Raw genomic sequence first — 19,960 nt, 5'->3', positions numbered from 1 at the left:
CCGAAGCAAAACCGGACTTGACACCCTGCGTGGATTTAAAATTTTCCACTGCAAGAGTTGGTTCCACAAAACACAACATCCCCAGGGATTGAGGAAAACGTGGAAGTAACTGAGCTATGCCATGCAGAAGCTAATGACAATCACTGCTGGTTCCTATCATGGAGGGGTTGGGGGGGCTATGAATTACACAGCCAACCCTGTTGTAACCAGCAGGGCTAGTTCTACTTAAATTACTTTGAATTTATTGAGAAATCAGCAAAAGAAAGATTGTTGGATATGCTGCAATGGAAACCCCTTCATTTAAGGTCATGAGAGGCCAGCATCTACTTGATGTGCATGCAGAACTCAGCGGTATTAGGAGTATTGCCTGTCAGGCCGTATCATGGAGAAATACTGACATCTGGGCCATGGTTTTGGAATTTAGGTCCACTTAATTCTGCCTTTTTGATCTCTCCTCTTTCTTTAATACTGTAATAAAGGAGCAAGAGTTCTTGGGGCATGAATGCTCTCTAGTAGTTAGAATCTGAACTGCTCAACTGTGTGTCAGTGCCCTACGCTGCTTAGCAGCTGATTATCACTCAAGCTAAAGGTGACTGAATCCTGAGATTTGGCTGCACTCCATCTGAAGTTCTGAGTTGTCTTACTGGGAGGCATAGATCAAATGAAGCCTTAGGAGGCTGGGGATTTATTAGGCAGCGTAGCATTGGCCTCTATTTTAAAATGAAATCAGTGGATTAGCTATGGCAGCATTTAGCTAATCCACTCTGAGGATTAACTGCAGAACTGCACTGCTTACTTCTATATACAAACAAACATATGGATTATGTTCTAAAAACATCAAACGGGCCACAGCATTTTTGCAGATCAGGTTTTTAACATGCACCAAGTTTTCTGCAACAAAGTGAGGTGGTCAAAGGTTCTTAAAAACACAGGCTAAGCTCAAGGAATCCTTTGAGCTGCTTTAATATTTACCCTTAAGTGGACAGTTGGTGTCTAATTCAGTGTTTTGGATGATCAAAACTTAACACAAGGAAAATAAACTTGTTCCTCACCCAAACATCAAGTCTCACAGGTTTGTTTAACAAGGCCACGTGTTTTTGTAAAGCTATTAACGTTGGTGCGAGAGCCAAGGGAAAGCGACTCCCAAACATACCTCAACTTCACCCGTTTCGTTTTCCTTCAGCACAAAACTGAGAACATCTGTGTCAGGGCCAGCCAGCAGCCGGAGATACAAGGGGTACTCGGTTAGAGAGAGCTTCTGGAAGAGAACTGCAAAGGGAGGAGAGGGAGAGAGAGATTCTAAATGAGCCTTCAGGAGCAAGGGAAGGAAGATGCTCAAGAAATTACAGTGGAACCTCAGCATCGGTTCTAAGGCGTCTTGAGCTGGACTTTATAACTAAGGGTCACCCCAGGGATGGATCACCTCCAGCAAAGGTGGTGATAAAAGGTGAGGACGCACAGACTAGTGCTTAAAGCACAGCAAGTTGCAACATCTAGGAAATTAGAATCAGAATCACCTGACATGGACAGACTTCACCAGCACAGCTGAATCTGCTCACAGCCCCAGGCTGGCTGTACTGGTGTAAGCCCGTCTACATTAAGATGGGCAGCAGTGTTGGGGTGGCACCACAGCGCCCTTTGCTATGAGGACTAATTAATGCTGCACGGGCAACACACACAGTACCGGGTGGCTGAAATGAGGCCCCATAAGCCATATTCAGGTGTTTACGCAAATGGCCTTATCTTCCAAAAGGTTGAAGATCCTGCAGTTCCTATCACCGTCCACAGGAGCTGCTGAGCCCTTTTAAAAACCAGACCACTTCTTTAGGCTCCTAAATTAGGAGGTAAAAGCTTAATTTTGTGTGCTCAGTTTTCAAAGTCTTGGCCCAAGGACTGCGAGCACCTCGAGTGAAAGGATCTGTGTAAATACCAACTAGCAGCATGACCCGCAGTGAAGAGCATGCTCTGCTGGCCCATGCAGACAAGCACTTGGAGACTGGACGCTATCGTGTGATGTGCACCGTTCATTTAATTGTCCCCCATCCCAAACCCATGTTCTAATCTGTCCTGCCCCAAAGCCATGCTGTTTAGTCCCCTTTTGGGGAAAGGCCTTAAAAGACAAAGGGGCACAGTGATACACCCTAATCCAGTGGTTCTCAACCTTTCCAGATTATTGTACCCCTCTCAGGAGTCTGATTTGTCTTGGGTAGCCAAGTTTCACCTCACTTAAAAACTATTTGCTTACAAAATCAGACAAAAATACAGAAGTGTCACAGCACGCTGTTACTGAAAAAGTGCTGACTTTTTCATTTTTACCATATAACTATCCAATAAATCAAATTGGAATATAAATATTGTACTTACGTTTCAGTGTATAACATACAGAGCTGTATAAACAAGTCATTGTTTATGAAATTTTAGTTGGTACTGACTTCGCTAGTGCTTTTTATGTAGCCTGTTGTAAAACTAGGCAAATATCTAGCTGAGTTGATGTACCCCCGGAAGACCTCTGTGTACCCCCAGGGGTACACGTATCCCTGGTTGAGAAACACTGCCCTAATCCCCTTGAATTTCAATGGAAATTGGGCAAATAACTCCTTCAGACACTTCTGAAAATCCCACCCATAGTTTCCTACACTGTTTTGTACCAAGACTGTCTTACCATGGCAGTTCGCAGAGCCAAAGAAGTTCAGCTCCCTGTTATTGTGTTTCTGTTGTATCTCTAATGGTGGATTTTTTTTTGGGGGGGAAGGGGGGGTGGAGAGTAAGGTAGTGGGAGTTGGAGTCTTCTCCCAGATCAGGGGGCGAGGCAGATGACAATTTTGAACCATGGGACTAGAGAAAGAAGAGAACAAGCCAGGCACATCCATTCAGAGCAGCTCCACTCCTCGCCAGTTATACATATATTTGTAATGCAGAGGTCTTATTTACAAGGGGGGATGAGTCGGTCATGCTGATTTTGCTAAAATTAAAACTCTAGAAGTCGGAGTCAATTAGAATTTGCCAATAGTATTTTGCAGGCACCGAAGAGGAGGTGCTGTCAGAGATCAGTGTCGATACACGGAAGCTAAATAAATTGGGGGGGGGGGGGGGAATTCTGGCCAGGGTCAGTAGGCTCTTTGGAAAAGAGCCATGGGGTCTCTGCTATTCACGCACCACAGACAGGAGCACCTGGGAAAGGCTGAATTCCAGGCAGGTGGGTGTCTGTGTGTCTCAAAGGGCTGAGTCACCCCGAGGAGGATTTGAGCCTCCAAGGTGTGAACATTTAGTACATTTTTAAATCACGAAGCCATCTGCTATAACTGAGCGGAAAGGCCTCTGGCATAAATGACTAACTTCCAGTGGCTTCATTAGGAGCTGTCTCCACCTATGGCAATCGTTCAGTTTGGCTCAGCGTCCATCGGGGCTCACAAGCTCCCATGCCAGCTGGTAAGTGGCACCTCCTGGCTTCCATTACAACACCTTGCATTCCACGAAGGTGGCTGTATTTGCATCTCAGCTCTGACACAAGTCCCTGTAATTTAAGTGGGAGCTACCTGTGGTGCTGGTAATTAGATCTTGTCTAGGCCCCAGTGGACTGATAGTTTCACTGTTAAACAAGTACTACCGCATTAGCCAACGGGGGCTGGCACTGAAGCAGAATATGGCAGTCGAGTGATATGCTACATGGGGGGGGAAGCAAACAGGGTTCAGGGATTTAGTATGCTGCAGAACACTGATTAAACCCATCTTAGGTTCCTAAATAGCCCCCCTCACTGTAATATCTAAGCACTTTATCATCTTTAATGGATTCAGCACCTGTGAGGCAGGGCAGCACTGTTCTCCCCATTGTACAGGTGGGGAACTGAGGTTGAGAGAGACTACATGACTTGCCCAAGGTCACACAGGAAGCCTGTAGCAGAGCAGGGGTGTTAACCCAGGTCTTTCAAGCCCTAGGCTATTGCCCTAATCACTGGGCCATCCTTCCTCTTCCTGCAAAGTGTTCTGTCCTGTGTAATCTCTATCGTTTACATAGCGCTTTCAGCCTGAACACGTCACTGCAGATAAGATTAGGTGCAGACTATACACAGACCCTGCTACAAAGTGGCACTTGCCTACCTGGGCACAGAGCTGCTACAGAACAGCTTAGAGCAGGAAGTCACTTACCCAACTGAAACTGCAGGGGGAATTCGTTAGGCAGATTTGATTATCTAAATTAGAATCGGGCCAGGGCACTGGAGTTACCACCACTCACTCCTGCAACAAGTGACATTTGATCTTTAATGGATCAGTCTGGTGGAGGGCCCCACATACACCAGTTGTCTATGATGGCTCGTCCCTGAGTAATGGATCGGCAAGAACGACACACAGCAAACCAGATCTTCCCATGGGACAGCACCACCTCTGACAGCTCTGCAATTGGGAGCATGGCTTTATGGTTAAGGCACTGGACGGACTCCAGAGATCTAGGTTCATTTCCCAGGTCTGCCACTGACTCCCTCTGTGAGCCTGGCCAAGTCACTTGATCTTTCTGGTCCTCAGCTCCCCATTTTACAGATGGGGATGACAATCCTCTCTCTCTCTCTCTCTCTGTCTTACCTATTTAGGCTGCGAGGTCTTTGGGGGTAGGGCCTGTCTGTTACTATCCATATGTACGGCACGTAGGGGCACAGTGGGGCTCAGTTAGGTGCGACTGTAATGCAAATCACAATATCACCAGCAGTGGCAGGAGAGGAAGCCTCTGGGAATTCCCAAACTGAGGGGAACTCATCTCTGCACTAAGCCCGTGGGACCGGTTGCTTGGAAGGGGATGTGAACTCACCTTGCCCATCTTTCTGCATCTCCTTGAAAAGTGCAAACTTCTGAGGGTTGTCCACCACCATGAACTTCTTCAGGAGCCCCTGGATCACCTCGCTGACTGTGGTCGTGCCGCTGATGTGCAGCTGCTTGACTGCATCCAGCGGCAAGTAGAAGGAAGTCCTCTTGTCTGTCATGTCAGCCAGGTTCACCTCCTTGAGGGCATCGTAGATGGACTGCGGCCTAATCCCTGCTGGCACCGTCACAGGCCGGCGCAGTTTCAAGTGCACTTTAATGAAGCCTGTGTAAGTGCCATCCTCATTCTAAGGTAAAGGAGATGATAAAGTCAAGTTGCAGTGAGCGCTCCCAGTGCAAGACAGGTTTTCAGCTAACGCCAGTATTATTTTTCCCCAGCCGAACGGCTTTTTGCCGTACTTAACCTGGCGGTAGACATTGTGAGCTGACTGCAGGGACAACTCTCTACAGTGCTTGTGCAATTAAGATCTTGAAACTCTCCTATTAATAATTTAAAATAATTAGCAATGGAGGGTTAGTCACTACAGACTTCTTCCTGTTTCCTACTGTTCAGTAATGCCCTAGGATTCTTTCCCGCCCCTTTGCTGTCTCATCCTAGGTAAACTGTTCCTGCTACAGAGAAGATTATGAAAACTAACCGACATTAAATACAATTTGTGCGTGCAATTACACTTGTGTCTCCTTTAACTGGAGATGGGGTTGGAGAGAACCTGTAAGCATCTGAACTAGGGTTGAGGGGTTTGAGCTGGATATGCTGGCTTGTTTTCATAAGTTTTTAGCTCCAAGAGTTGAACTCTTAAAGGTCTCCATCCTGAATGATAGAAATTTCATGAAATCTGCAGTTGTCATGAGATTTTTACCATCCTAGGCTAGATCTGAAGAGAAAGGCCCTTTACATAGACTACAGGAGAAATCTAACCCTGGTTAAGCACAGACAACACCTGGATGTAACAAACTCTATACAAGATTAGAGCCTCAGAAATTGATTGCTCAGGTACTGGTTCATAGGTTCATTGCTGTCATTTAGGGCTGAAATGAGTTGCTACAGAGTCCCAAGATGGATCATTTTCTTGCTTTTAACCTGTGCCAAGAATAACTCCGGCTACTCCAATGAAATTCATGGGTCACAAAAGTTGAGATGGAAAAAAATCCCTTAGATGATAATCCCCAAGCTCCTGCAAGATTATTCCCTGTATTAGTTTTCGTTCACTTCAGTCATAAGCAATGTGTGTTTAAGGACAAACAACTTGGGACTTGTTTTCATAACTACAGGACAAGCGGCAGGAAAACCTTCGACTGAACGCTGTTCTCTGGGATTCTAAAATCTACATTAGTTCTGATTTTCTGTAACTCTTTCCCTCTGATCTATGAGAGCTTGTGCAATTGGCTCCTCTGGTTAAATCTAAGTTGTGAAACTCAGCCATTTCCTTGGCCTCTCAAGACTCATCAACAGGACTGGGTTTACCTGGTTGTTTATTCCAAGTAGTAAACAAGGCTGAAATCAAGGGCTAGAACCGTAAGCAAATTACTCTGATTCCCACCACTTGGTTTGAAAGTTTGATCCTGGTGAAACAGAATGGCACGTCGGTTTTCATAAGGGCTCTAGGTCTCCATGTAGGATGGGTGACAGCTGCTGAACCGCAGTGATGCAGCTTTTATTCACCAGCCAGAGTCCTGGAGCACTTGTTGTTTTTGCTGTACACAGACTAACACGGCTACCCCTCTGGAACTTTTGTTTATCGTGACTCATCCAGGCTAGGACAATACAGCCTGATCTATTTGAGGCAAATCATTTGCTGGACTTTGAGATGACTCTGAAAATTTCCCCATTGAGGAAAAAAAAAAAAAAGAAAACCTGTACAGCCATCATCGGAACTGCCTGGTGGCTCACGTTGAACAGACCCAGGTACAAAGAAGGCTGGTGGACAAGCATTTCAGGTGCTGAAATGATTGACAGCCCCCAAGACCAAAGCCCTGTTTTAGACATAAGACAAACAAGGCCTGATTCAAAATCCACTGAAGTCAATGGGAATCTTCCTTTTAATATCGTGGGGTTTTGGACCAGGCCTGTAAAGCACAGGCACTGGCAATGCAAGCCACACCCAGAGGGAACCATCATTAGGACGAAGCAGGGAATTCAGTCTCCGTAGCACAGTAAGTATTTAGCCTCTGCTGAGATGCCCATTGAGGGAGCCCAGCAGGACAGCGGAGTTGTTTTTACTGTCGACACCTGTTTCAAAGGAAGAAGCCCAGGAGCATCAAATTCAACGTACATAGTGGCTACTGGAAAGTCAGCAAGTTGCTTAAGACTGGGCTTACGTGCGGTGCTCAACTGAGGCCTTAGCTAGTGGGTACAAATTCCAAAAGCACTTTAACAATGTAGGAGCTTAAGTCTCATTAAGTGATTTAGGCTCCGAAGTCACTTAAGTGCTTCTGAAATTTTTACCCAGCATTTTTCATGCTACCATCAATTATTAGTACCGTAAAGCCCTGACACACCAATCAGCAATGGGGACCCTTTGTGCGAGGTGCTAAACAGACGCAAAGCCAGGCTCTGCCCCTAAAAGCTTACAGTCTCCGCCCCTTCCCCCCGCAGGTTCTCATATTTGCCTAAAAACAGCCTTGGACACAGGTGTTTTTCACACATTCTTAAAATCCAGATTCAACTGCCCCTCCCCACCTCACCTCCCCCTCAAGGCTGGAGGTGTTTAGACCCAAGCTGTTGATTCAGGCCCGTCTGTAGCCCGAAGCATTTCAGGGGAAGACAATTGCTAAGACGGGTTAAACGAATAAGATGCTCAGAATTCATGTGACATAATGCCCTGCAAATGCAAGGCAAGTGGTCCCGTAGCCGTAACTGATGCTGTTGCTACATCCTCCGCCTCTCTGCAGTTTACAAATGCAGCTGAGCTGTGTCTTCTATGCATCTATAGCGTTTGTCTGTGTATTCTCATTGCAGTGGGACCTGAGTATCTGCTTGGCAGATAGTCAGAGACTTTGGAGCTATTCGTGATGGGTGAACTTTACCCCGTGCCACAGCCTAGCACAAGGCCTAGTCACCTCTGAAGCCACAATTAAAAGCCTGCCCTTAGTGCCGAAAGTAATGTAGACGGATAAATGAAATACACACCAGTTTCATCAAAAAGCAGTTTGTAACCTTGGTGTTGTAAATATCGATTTTCTGTTTAATCTCCTGGACAGTGGGAGCTTTGGGTTTTTCTTCTTCCGCTGGTTTTGTTACATTCTGAAATGAGAAATAAATAATAATTAATACCTTCTGTGCGTGTCACTTTGCAGCCAGGCGCACCATACAAACCGTATCCTGCAAATCGAATGCTTTCCATGGCCCTGCCTTAGCTAGGATATACATACAGGCACGAAGACAGACGTAATCCCTGATCCTGAGAGTTTACAATAACGAGGGAGAAGATGATGCCATTTATTGCTATTGTTTGTACTGGCCTAGTGCCATCGTAGGAGCAAGGCCCCACTGTGCCAGGCGCTGTACATACAGAGAACAAAAAGCTGGTCCCTTCCACAAGGAGCTTACAATTTAAGAAAGAGCCAACCGACAAATACAACCTTGCACCAAGTGTCTGCTTACCCTCCATCCCCGTGGTCGCTGCATTTCAGAGGGGTGTGGAGTGATTTCTCCTTCATTATTAAGGATGTTTCTTCATATTTATATTACAAAAGTCCCTGCCATGCGACTACTTTTGGAAAGGGACATACACAGTGAACCAGCCCCCCGGCACAATGGTGTGGGCAGGGGAAAGTTTGGCCAAAGACACACAGGCAACCTCTTAGCACCCCTGCACCATTTTCAGGGAAAGTTTTGTGGCTTCCTTAATTTACCTGTAGAGTGAAGAGGGTTGAGAGAGTTGTGGCCACAGAACTGAATTAAGTCTGCCTGGAGTTCTCTCCGAAAGGTGAATTTGGTGTTTGTACCCTGTTGGAATTCAAACACATGGTTCCAGGGAATCCAAGTTATGTCAAACCTGATGCTGAAAGCTCTAAGCTGTCCCTTCTGGAAAGCTGTGGAACATCACACAGGTCTGCAGTGCAGGAGAGACTGAGATTTGAGCAGTCAGTAATGACAGGCAGATGGCTGTTATTGTTCCAATTAATTCTTCAGCAATGTATTGATCCAAAGTGCTCAGGGTGGTTTAATGACTAGCAGACAATGGATCCTACAGGCTGATCAACAGGAAGGCCAACGGGGAGATGAAGAAGAAACAAGCTACTAAGGGCTTTTGCTCTCTGAAGGTATTGGCTCCTGCACCACACGCTTCATCTGTAAAACATCTCCATCTGCCACACGCCAGTGGCCTGCGGCATCTGCACAGCAATAGGTGTGTTCCATTTGTGGGCTCGCAATATTTGCTCCTTGCAGTCGGCTTTGGGCAGTCCCTGGGAGGAATATTGCTGGGATACGTGCTGCAGATTGCGTGGAAAAAACAAGGGCTTTCTTGAGCCACTTCCATCAGCGCTGCAGAAAGAGAGCCACACGACTGCAAGCATCAAACAGAAGAGACGGTACAATTCCCGGGAGGAATGAAACAAGGGGTTTGCAAACAAGTGGCACAAAATAAAAGCGTCACTTGGGATGGGGAATGTTTTCATCATGGAACGGAGCAAAAAATCAACAACCTTGGAGCTAGCCGTCAACCCAGGAGACCGGAGGAAGTTGCATTTATTGTGGCAATTTGTGGGCAGCACCATCCATGCTTTAAATAACCCCCTGTGCAATTAATGCAACATATGAAATCCAAACTCCCTGAGAACTTGGGCGCCTTTGTTGAGAGTTACTGTAACAAAAGAACATCACGTAGCCAACTCCTCGGTCACTGCCCTGTTTTGTGCGGGGGCATGTAACGGAGAAGCAAGGATACTTTCCCTTTCTATAAAACACCGGTCACAGGATGATCTGAGAGTGCTTTGAAAACCCCTAACTGAGCTTCACCTCACCCCCTCCATGAAATGGTGAAATGGATCAAGTATCAGCCTCCCCATCTGTAAAATGGAGGCAGAGGCAGGGAGATTTGCCAGCCATCACATGCCACCATAACAGGAGACACGGCAGCTAATCACTCTACCAGCCAAGGATGCCTCAGTGGAAGGTACCACATCACCCCCCTGCACCTGCTGAAGGTCTTCATGCCTCTCGCATAGCAACTGAAAGACGCTTATTATTTTCAATGTCTTCGCTAGCATTTTCTCTCTGTGCAGAGAAGCCAGGATGCTGCTTATAGCAGGTCCATCCAGGCAGAGTTTGCAGTTAAATCTACATTGGGTTATTCCTCCAACCAGTGCATTTCTAAGGGCTTCAGAGGAGTTAGTAATTACTTCAAAGCTAAAAAGCGATAAAACCACATAAGCCGTGAGCAATCCGCATGGCTAATACATAACACGCGCACACCCACAGGCCCAAGTAATCCAATCAGCGCATTCACAGCCTGCCTTGGAAGTTGCTCTGTTCTCTGTGCATGGGAAACAGAGGGATAGGGGCTCTTTCCTCTCCCTTCCATAGGTTTTGATCAATTTCCTTTTAGGAGGCAGTCAGATGCAGTGTGTGGGTGGAGTTCACACGCAGGTCTTTTATGTAAATGTATTCGTTAGTCATTAGAGACAATCGGAAAAACACCAGTAATCAAGTCCCATTACAGACCCAGACAGCGCCGGGGATCTAAAGGAAAACATAACTGACGCTTGCAGCATTTAAGCGAAAGGGCAATAAATGCTTTTGGAGACACCTGCCATGAGGGGCTTATTAAGAAGGCTCATTAAAAGCTGTGGTAGCCTATGTTCACAGGAGGGCTTAGCATCACCGCTGCCAGTGATGTCAGCGGGAACGGCAGGTGCCCAGCATCTTTGAACACCAGGCCCTGGAGGCATCTGAAGCAGGCTTTGGTTCCAGGGGCACTGCCAGCTACTTCTAGACCCAATATACAGAGCCACATCCTCCGCTGGTGGAAATCTGGGTCGTTCCATTGAAGTCAGTGTGGCGATGAGGGTTCGCACCCGCTGAGGATCTTGTCCTTTGAGCCTGTCAGAACCAGCTAACCCTGCTAAGGGGGGGGAATCCGTGGGTTGCTGCCTGCTCCTGCCGTGGAATCGTTCCGGTACTCTGCGGGCATGAAGAGGGGCCAGGGGAAAGTTGCTACACAGGCCCTGATTCTGCCAGAAACCAGGGTATGTTCCTGCTGGGTACGTTCCCCATCCAAGGGGTCATGAGGCCAGTGCCAGGCAAGGGTCAGTGCCAGTATGGGAGACAGCAAATGCTCTGGGAGGTGCATGGGAGCTGGGATGCTGCCTCCCCGCACAACAGGTTCTGCGAGGGTTGGGGCCACTTTCCCCGTGGCCCTTCAATGACCATGGGTTCTGCCCTTGGCACAGCACCTCCATTCTGGCAGGAAGTACCTAAAGACCCCAGTCACGGAGCAGGCTCCCACTGTGCTAGGCACTGTACAAACAGAACAAAAAGATGGCTCCTGTCGTAGGGAGCTTAGAATCCAAGTTTAAGAAAAGACTGAGGTGGAAATAGTCACATGGGAGGTGGGGGGAAAGGACTCAAACAACAAGACGACTGTACTCTTAGTATGACGGCTGAGGTTTCAGCACACCGGCAGCCTAACGGTTGCAAGGTTTTTCGTTGGCCTCACAGCAAAGGAGAGTTTTAATCCTTCTACATCAAATGCTTGCCCGGGCTCCAGCTGGTCTTAATCCCCACCTTGCTATCAGAACCCATTTACCCTGCTTGGGAAAACCTCTCACCAAGGCCCTCGCCCTTAACATAAGCTGTGCATTAAATGATTGATGGGGAGAGGGGAGGAAATGCCTGTGAGAAAATTAAGGGGACAGTTTACCAGGAGAAAATGAACCAGCTGGAGATAAACTTACTGACAGGATCATTGGGAAAAACAAGTGAGCCATTCCCTCAGAAGGATGCGAGTGGGGGATTATTCATGATTAAAAATTCTGACGCTCCCCTGAGTTTAAGATCGTGGAAACCTGAAACTGGACACCACTTTCCCTCCACAGCGTAGCCTGGTGTGTTATTGTAGGGATTATCCCAAATGCTGGACTGCTGGCACACTATGGGCCGCAGGACGTCCCTTCCCCTGATACACACTTAGCTGGCTAAGCACAAGGGAGCTGGGGAGGAGGGAAAGACCTGGCGCTAGAGAGGGCATGCCTGGCCATGGCATTCCACACATCAAGACAGTAACATCTGGGCAGAGCACTGCTGACTCCTGCAATGACTGCGGCTGGTGTGCACTCTCCCACAGCGCCCCTCGAAGCATTACACTAGCTTCTAGTCTCAGCCTGCAATGTACCTCCAGCTGTCCAGGGCATCCTCCTCCTCTCTAAAGAGGGAGAAGACAGGTTTCAGCCACAACCCAAGTGCAGAGTACTCCACAGCCGCGGCAAAGAGCTCTAAGCCAATGAAAGGCACGTCAGCCCTTTAGGGAGACCTGGAAAGCGTCAGCATCCCTGAGAGTCTGGAAACATAGTGGAGGGAAAACGAAGCAGCTACATCCAAAGAAGAAACTCACTCACCTTCAGAACACATCACAGCCCATCACAAAATTAATGGGCCCTGTTATAGGAGGATGGAAACAAAAGGGTTTGTGCCACCCTGAAATGAATTAAAATCCACAGGTGGACTCAGAAAAATCTACTGGGAATATGGACACTGCGATGAAATACAAGTAGATAAAATGGCATCTTTACTGTCCAAGTGCAGCATGGCATGGCAACTTCCATGTACGTTTTCTTAGGGGGAAATAACCCATTGCATGACAAGGACAGTGCTGAGCTGACTGCACACATCTGCACTGACACACACATCTTAAGGATCCCAGAGTGTATCTCAGAAGAGATTTTGATTCAACACAAATTTAGTTTATGGTGCTTAATCTAAAACCTGCCCTGAAAACATCCTTCGAATTTCAGGAAACTCAGAATTCTCCAGCCAAAACCATGGTGCTCCTTTGGATCCTGCAGACAAGCAGTTCTAGTCTAAAAGAGGCTTTCTGCTATCCAAAGCCTCTCAACATGCAAAAAAGAAAGTTTAACTTCATGGGGTCTCTTTTTAGCTCTTTGCATCAATGGCGGTCGGAGATCAGAGGGTCAGATACTGTAGAGGTGCATCTTTTAAAGAAGGGGTTGGATAGTTTTATAGCTCTATCATTTGTAGCAACCCACGTGAAAGATCATTAACTCCTGTTTCAAGGCATAATGCTAACGTACCGCAGCAGTCAGGAAGGAATTCCCCTCCTAGCGAAAGTAGGCCCCTTATAGGGAGGTTCTGCCTGTTTCCTAAGCATGAAGAGTCACTGCCGGAGGCAGGGTACCCGACACGACAGCCTGTGAATACATCTAGACCATTAGTGGCTGTGAGAGACGCAGAGACTACAGTGGTAGGTTCTCACTCGGGGCCCAATCCACCTCCCATTCAAGTCAACCGAAAGCTTCAGACATCAACGGGCGTTGCATCAGGACCAGAGTACCGACCATTGTAGCCCCTCACACCACTAATGGATTTTTCCTGCCAATGTCCCTGTAAGGCAGAGACGGGCTATTCCCGCCAGGTTAAAAGACAGGGAGCTAAGGCACCAACAGAAGAAGTGACAAGCTCAAGGTCACACAGGGAACCTGTGGCAGAGCCAGGAATAGCACCCAAACCTCCTGAGTCTCAGCCCAGCTTTCCTCTCTAGCACTGGTCTGATGGGCATGGCAATACCTTTGACCCTAACTAAAAATTCAATGTGGTTAATGAAGAACTAACTCATTTTATTCATATGCTCCAACTGCAATTCTCTCTCAGTTTTGGGGCGTAACTTGGGCTGCAGCCAGAAGCATTTGTAGAGAGTTTCTTCAACTTGGCGGAGAGCCAAAGGATAAAGTCTCTGATAAAAAGCAGAGAAGTTACTGTCCAGAGTCCATGCGCACTGTGAACAAATTCATTTGCGTCCTGGAATAGTCTCAGCGAGTGGGATTTCACACTACAATGCTCTGCTGCATTTGCCATAAAACACCACCTTCCCCAGAGACAGGGCCATAAATACATTTCAGACAGATGCTGTCAGTGCCTGAGCTCGCTAGCAGGACTCCCATATTTTATGTTGACTGGCTCGGACGTTAGTTTTAACTGAGAGCTCTCGGCATTAAGGGATACACTATCAAGGCTGGTAAGCCTGAATTGAGACCCGTAACTTCCAAACAAAAGCTCTGTGGGATACATTGGGTTTCTCTGCATATGGTTACACTCACTGGGGATTACAGAACAGGCAGGAACAATGCCATTTCTGCTTCCTGCCTAGAACTCCTGGGTGTAAGCCATTCAACACCTCATCCTCCCTCACCTCACCCGTGGGACAATCCCAGATAAAGAGGGAGAGCTGAAATCCATGTATGGGAACTGGACTCATTAGAACCTAATGGAAAAGCATAGTCCTGGGCCTTTAAGACTCCACATGCCCTGTGGAAAGAGCACTTCTCTTTGCAGGAATTCAGTGGCTTTCAATGGTATTCCACCTGTGGCAAGTTAAAAGGGGTTACAAATGCCAAGTCAGGAGAGCCAGCAGATTCTGGAATGTGCACCTGTACATAGCTCCCTGGTCTGTCCTAGACTTGGGTAACTAAGGTGAAGAGAGTCATGTACATCTGTCCTGACAGCTGAGCATGGCTGCATGGCCTTCTCATGCAGAATGGGAATGGAACCAAGGAGGGACCAGGGTACGAGCAAAGTTTAGGTCTGCATTTGAATGGCGGCGGTTGCCTGGTTTGGGTTACTCTCAATCAAATAATCATTGCCCATCTACCCTCCGTACCACAGTGGGGTTAATGTAGGTTGAAACAGAAGGAGACAGCATTCATTATACCATCTTCTTCCTAGGGCAGATGCAACCATCCTGGCCTAAATAAAATCTGAGCTCACGCAGGCAATGCTAGCTGTTTCCTATGAAGGAAATATCTTCACATGCCCAGAACACTGGATGGAAAAGCTTGTGTTATTATGGCAAACAAACGTGCTACATTTCCCCCCCAATTTCCTTTTATGCTGCGTAGGCATGAACTTAATCAAACACAATGCAGCCCACAAATAAAGCAGTCCCATGTTCCCTGCTCCTCCACAAAAGCAACAAAACCAGCAAATTACAAAGACGAAAGCGCTATTGTCCGGGCAGTGACCTATTATTAAAAGATAACTCCAGTCCTGGAGCATGAGAGAGAGTCGGCAATCTGTGTATAGAACAATATTGCTCCTGGCTGACAATATTTCTTCAAAAATAATCATAAAAAGCAGGACACCAGTTGAAGGACCTTAGTTACATTCTTCACCCCTCATGAGTGAGACGCAAGCTCAAAATTCCAAAAACGTGACTGGTGAGGAGGTTGGGTAAGGCCCAAAACGCTGCCACACGCCCCTCAGACCAATACCCCCTTTAACAACAATCCCACATTATAACCTGATGGGAGAACTCTGTAGTGCTAACACGCCTGGGAGCCCAGCCTTCTGCTTTCTGCCCCTTTCTTTTGTGTTCATGTTGCAACCATGTAGCACGTATACGAACATTTATCACAACAAAGCTATTTAAGGTCACAATTCAGCAAATGATTTAAATATGTGCACAAAGTTAAGCACGCGCTGAAGTCCTATTGAAGTCAACGGGACTTAAAGGCCCCAAGTCAGCAAAGCACACGGGCTTAAGCAGAAATGTTAAGGTTCGAGATTGTCAAAGCAGCAGAGGGGATTTAGACAAAGCTGCAATTAAAATTAATACAAGTGGTGTGCCAAAATCCCCTGGACTGCTTTGAAAATCTTAACCAGTGTATTTAACAGCAATGCTGATGAAGTTCTCTTTCCACTTGAGGTTTCCCAAATTCTATCAACTTCCTCCTGGTGCATTTTGTGCTAGGGAAAGATCCAGCCTATTCGGCCATCAGTTGGAGTTTTGACTTAGAACCCTGAAGAATGAAATCTTCTGTTTATCCATGGATCATCGTCAGCAGCAGATGGTTTTCCCACTAATGTGCCTCAACTCTGTTCTGGAGAGACCACCACTCATTAACTCTATTCTTCAGTCCTCCTCTCTCTAAGATTGCCACCCAGTGACCTGCCCAATATCACATGGCAAGTTGGTATTTGAGCCAGGAATAGAACCCAGGAGTCCCGACTCTCTGGCCACATCTTGACTAGAATTTACATGTGTGATATTAGGTTGAGTCACCCGGCTCGACCTACTTAACTCCCTTTAAAATTCAAGTCAAGACAAAGATTTTTTTTTTTGGTGCACGCTAAACTGACGGAAGTCATATCTACATGGGAAAGGGTTTACAGTTATACTGGTATAACGCACCATGTGGACACGTTTTGTTCTGCTGTAAGAGTGCCCACGCAGGGAACAATGCTGGTATAACCATATTGGTTTCATTTCACACTGTAAGTTATGGCAAACAAAGACACACACACTTTCCCATGTAGACAAGGCCTATATCCCTTCCACAAGCTACTAGATCACACATTGTTCCAGGTCAATATGTGCACAAGCCGGCAGACAGATTGGCTACATCAGTCTCTTGATCCTTGTAATTTGCCTCTTCCTGTGAAGGCAGGTCCCTCCGTTGCTGTCAAATGAGAAAATAAACACATGCCGGCAGTTAAGAGCCCTTTGAACAACTCTGTGGCAACGATGCTATTCAGCGTCCGTGGAGGAAGCACAGAGTCTCCAGTAATGCGGCGAGCACCAGAGAGACGTCTGTCCATGGCGTTTGTCAGCAGGCTAAACAATAATCAGCTGACTGAAGATTATTGCTATGGGACGCCAAGTGAGAAAGACTGGCAACTTGTTCGTTAACATCCCATAGCCCAGTAGTCTCCCCGGAACATTTCAGCAGAAGGTGGCTAACTGCACACCGAAATCCTTGTATTTCATCCACGGCATTCTTTTAGTTATGAACTGTTTCCTCCCGTTTATTTTAAGTGATTTAAGTTAGTTTCAGATAATCCTGAAAGCTAGAAGGTGATGGCATTGGCTCTAGATCTCCAAGAGCTGCCAATGCGCCAGTGTCCTCATGTGCAAAGCCTCTAATTTCATCCCTGAATCCCCACACACCTCTGCCAATACATCTCCATACTGACATGCAGAACACCTTCTCATTCCAATCCTATTCCCCCCGTCAACTCCCCCACTGCAGCTCAACCCAGATCTGTAGCACGATTGCTCTTCCAGTCCCCCCCTTTCCCAAAGCTGACCCTCCTGCTATCCCAGCCTGGGACGTCCACACAGCTCTTTTAACGCACACCAATCCTTACCTATTGTTGGTCCAGTTCTGGACTACCACCCTCTCCCAGCTCAGTCTAAGGCATGTTAATCATGACCTGCACAAAGGCTCTCTTGAATCATTTGCTTCCGTATGTTTGCTATTCATTCATTCATTCATTCATTCACTGGCGCCTGTTCTTTGCCGTGGATTACAGAGGTGATTGAATTGGATTCTGTTAATGGAAAACGGGGCCTAATTCAGGCTCTCGCACCCCCAAATCTACCTCAACTTTCCAAGTTTTCCCTCTTTACTACTTCCTGCCTAATGTGTCTCTACATCCTCTTACTTTAAGAAAAGGGAAAGGACAGAAGACATGGGTGTAACAGGAACAACCAACTACCAGCAATGACACATCTCTGAAGTGACAGATCTCTCATGAAATGACTCAAAAGAAGTCTTAAATTGCCTGGCCTTAAACCCAAGCGTCTGATGACCCCAAAATGCATCTCAATGGAGCCTTCTGCTCATGTCTGTATTTCCATTTTTTATGGATACAAAATGCCACCCATCTGCCTCAACAGATGGGGGGACGTGATAGGCTCAGCAGTGGAAGGGGGACAGCCCCAGCGGCGAGAGAAAGACACTTGCTGAAGGACCTCATGGCGCTCCTCCCCACCCCCCCTGTGGAATTTCTGCCCAGTTGGTGGTGGTGGGAGAAGTGCAGATGGGCTATCCTTCCCTAACTTCCAGGACTTCACCTGCAACAGCGGCTATTTGCAGCCTCTTTCGGCTCTGCTCCAGCAGCCCCATCTACCCACCCTGAACGAGTGAGGGGAATCCAGCCGGACAGATGCTGCGAGTCTAGCCAGTTGCCTGTTGGAGCGTGTGTGTGTCAAGAAGGAACTTTTTCTCCCATGGCCCAATTGGCAGAGGACCGGGGGGAGTGTTTCACCTTCACGCCACAGCAGGTTGGGTAGGAATGCACTTAGTACCGCAAAGAGGCACTTGGTGGAGTTGTTAATTCATTGCAACTTGCAGCTGGTTTCCAGTGCAGTTCAAAGGATCAAATGAATGATTCCCAGCGGTAAAAAAACCCCTGGGATTTTGCCAACAGGGTGAGACCTTGTGGCCTTCCCGGGACGAGGTCACCACCCTTCTGCACCCTCTGTCGCACTGCTGGGGTAGAGGGTGGGTGGTTGGACTCATGCTAAATTGAATCCTGGGGGATAGGTTGAGGAGAGCCTCCTCCAAGTTATGGTAGGAGTCCTGTAACACCCACACTGGAACCAGTTAAATGCCTGGTATAGGGGAGTATGAGTAATGGGCAAGTAGCACTCCTCCCCTTTCTTTACATTTCATTAAAGTTGTGGCTTGCCAGTTAAAATCCATCCATGCGTCTGTCCTCATTTCCCTGCCGTGTCCGCATCACAATACCCACAGTGGTTTGTCTTGTGAGAGGAAAAGCCTCTCCCTCTCTCTCAATGACGGATTTCAACAGTTGGCTGCTGTGTGGATGCCAGCATGTTTTTAAAATTTTCTTTAACTCTCTCCATTCGAGAGCATTTATCCCAACATGGGAGGGTGGGCATTATAACACTCTGCTTCATCTGTGAGCATTTACAGATCAGTCCATAGCTAATCGTCTGGCTTTTCTATGTGAACTACCTCCTAAACTGAAGGAACCTACTGTGCTTAAGAACTTTCTCCACTTCCTTTCATAAGAGGCATTAAAACAGCAGTTTGCTCTACGGACAAATTGCATTTTGGTCCTTCCCTCCCATCCCACGTGCTTGAGTTTAGACTCTCTTCTTTTCGATCCTTTTGAAAAAAAGCTCTTCATTTTGATTTTATTAATTTATTTTATCTTTGCTATTTTAAAAAAAGCAAAACAAGTGCTTATTAGATGCAATATTCATCTAATCTGGTCATAATTTATGTACGGGACATAGCAAGTGTCAATCCATTGAGAGGCAAATCACACACACCCTTCTCAGGACTGAAACACGCCCCTCCCCACACACTGCTTACCAAATCACAAAAAGCAAACCAGGTTGTAGCATTCTAGGTGACTTTACTCCTGGCTTCCCTCATGCAAGCCACTGTGAAGAGAGAACTTTGAAACAGAGAATCTTTCAAGTAAACTTGGCTTCAAGCTCCTCATTGACATAATTTTTACCATTTAAGAGACATATAATAAGTAGCCAAATCATAGGTTGCTTCTTCCCCTTTCATATACGACTCTAATTAAAAAAGAACCCCCACATTATGACTTAACCAATATGGGTTTTTAACAGCCTGGCTGTTCTCTCTTGGGGGTCATTTTGCCAATCATCTTGCATCTGGTGTGGAATTAATTTGCTCTTATGAAGCTCCCGGTGTTTCGTGACAGATGGGTCAGCTGCTTCCATCACAAAACAACAAGCAATTTAAGGTGTGTGGAAAGTAATGGACTTGTTTTGGAAACAGAACTGTCAGCCAGCGCAAGTCACTTGCCATAACCCTGGATGTAATTAAGAGCTGACCATGAGCTTAGAACACTTCTCAGCAAGCAGCACATTTTGTGCTGTGGTTTGAAAGAAACTGACGTGATTTTGACAGACCTTAAATTAAATCGGTACCCTTCTGTTCAAAACATGCACAAGGCAATCTCAATATAGGCTCCAGAGACTATCAAGCTATTTTTTCCCTTGGGTTTGACATCATACGCGCTGCACACCATAGAAGTTGCTGTTTCCATGATACCAGCATTTAAGTGGGCTTGAAAAGTAAGAACTATTCTAATTACCGCAACTCAGATTTTAAAGGGAAACTGCAGTGTAACATTAAAGATGGGACCTGGGCAAATACTGCAACAAGAATATATTAGTGAATACTC

At 46.7% G+C, this 19,960-nt stretch overlaps 1 protein-coding gene across 2 annotated transcripts in view; it reads right to left on the bottom strand.

Moving 5' to 3' along the window:
• Positions 1-19,960, bottom strand: part of RASSF5 (Ras association domain family member 5) — a 92,361-nt gene that overhangs the window by 3,632 nt on the left and 68,769 nt on the right. For both annotated transcript variants that reach the window (XM_067531920.1, XM_067531921.1), the window contains 3 exons: positions 7,943-8,056; positions 4,802-5,099; positions 1,154-1,269 (listed from right to left, as the gene is read on the bottom strand). In XM_067531920.1, the coding sequence (XP_067388021.1) occupies positions 1,154-1,269; positions 4,802-5,099; positions 7,943-8,056 (528 nt within the window). The remainder of the gene's footprint in view (positions 1-1,153; positions 1,270-4,801; positions 5,100-7,942; positions 8,057-19,960) is intronic.

Source organism: Emydura macquarii, unplaced genomic scaffold, assembly GCF_026122565.2.
Source record: "Emydura macquarii macquarii isolate MOO-44397 ecotype Brisbane River unplaced genomic scaffold, CSIRO-AGI_Emac_v2 contig_3220, whole genome shotgun sequence".
Classification (NCBI taxonomy): Eukaryota; Metazoa; Chordata; order Testudines; family Chelidae; genus Emydura; species Emydura macquarii.
Note: the sequence above shows the minus strand (reverse complement) of the source record. Positions and strands in the feature narration are given on the sequence as shown.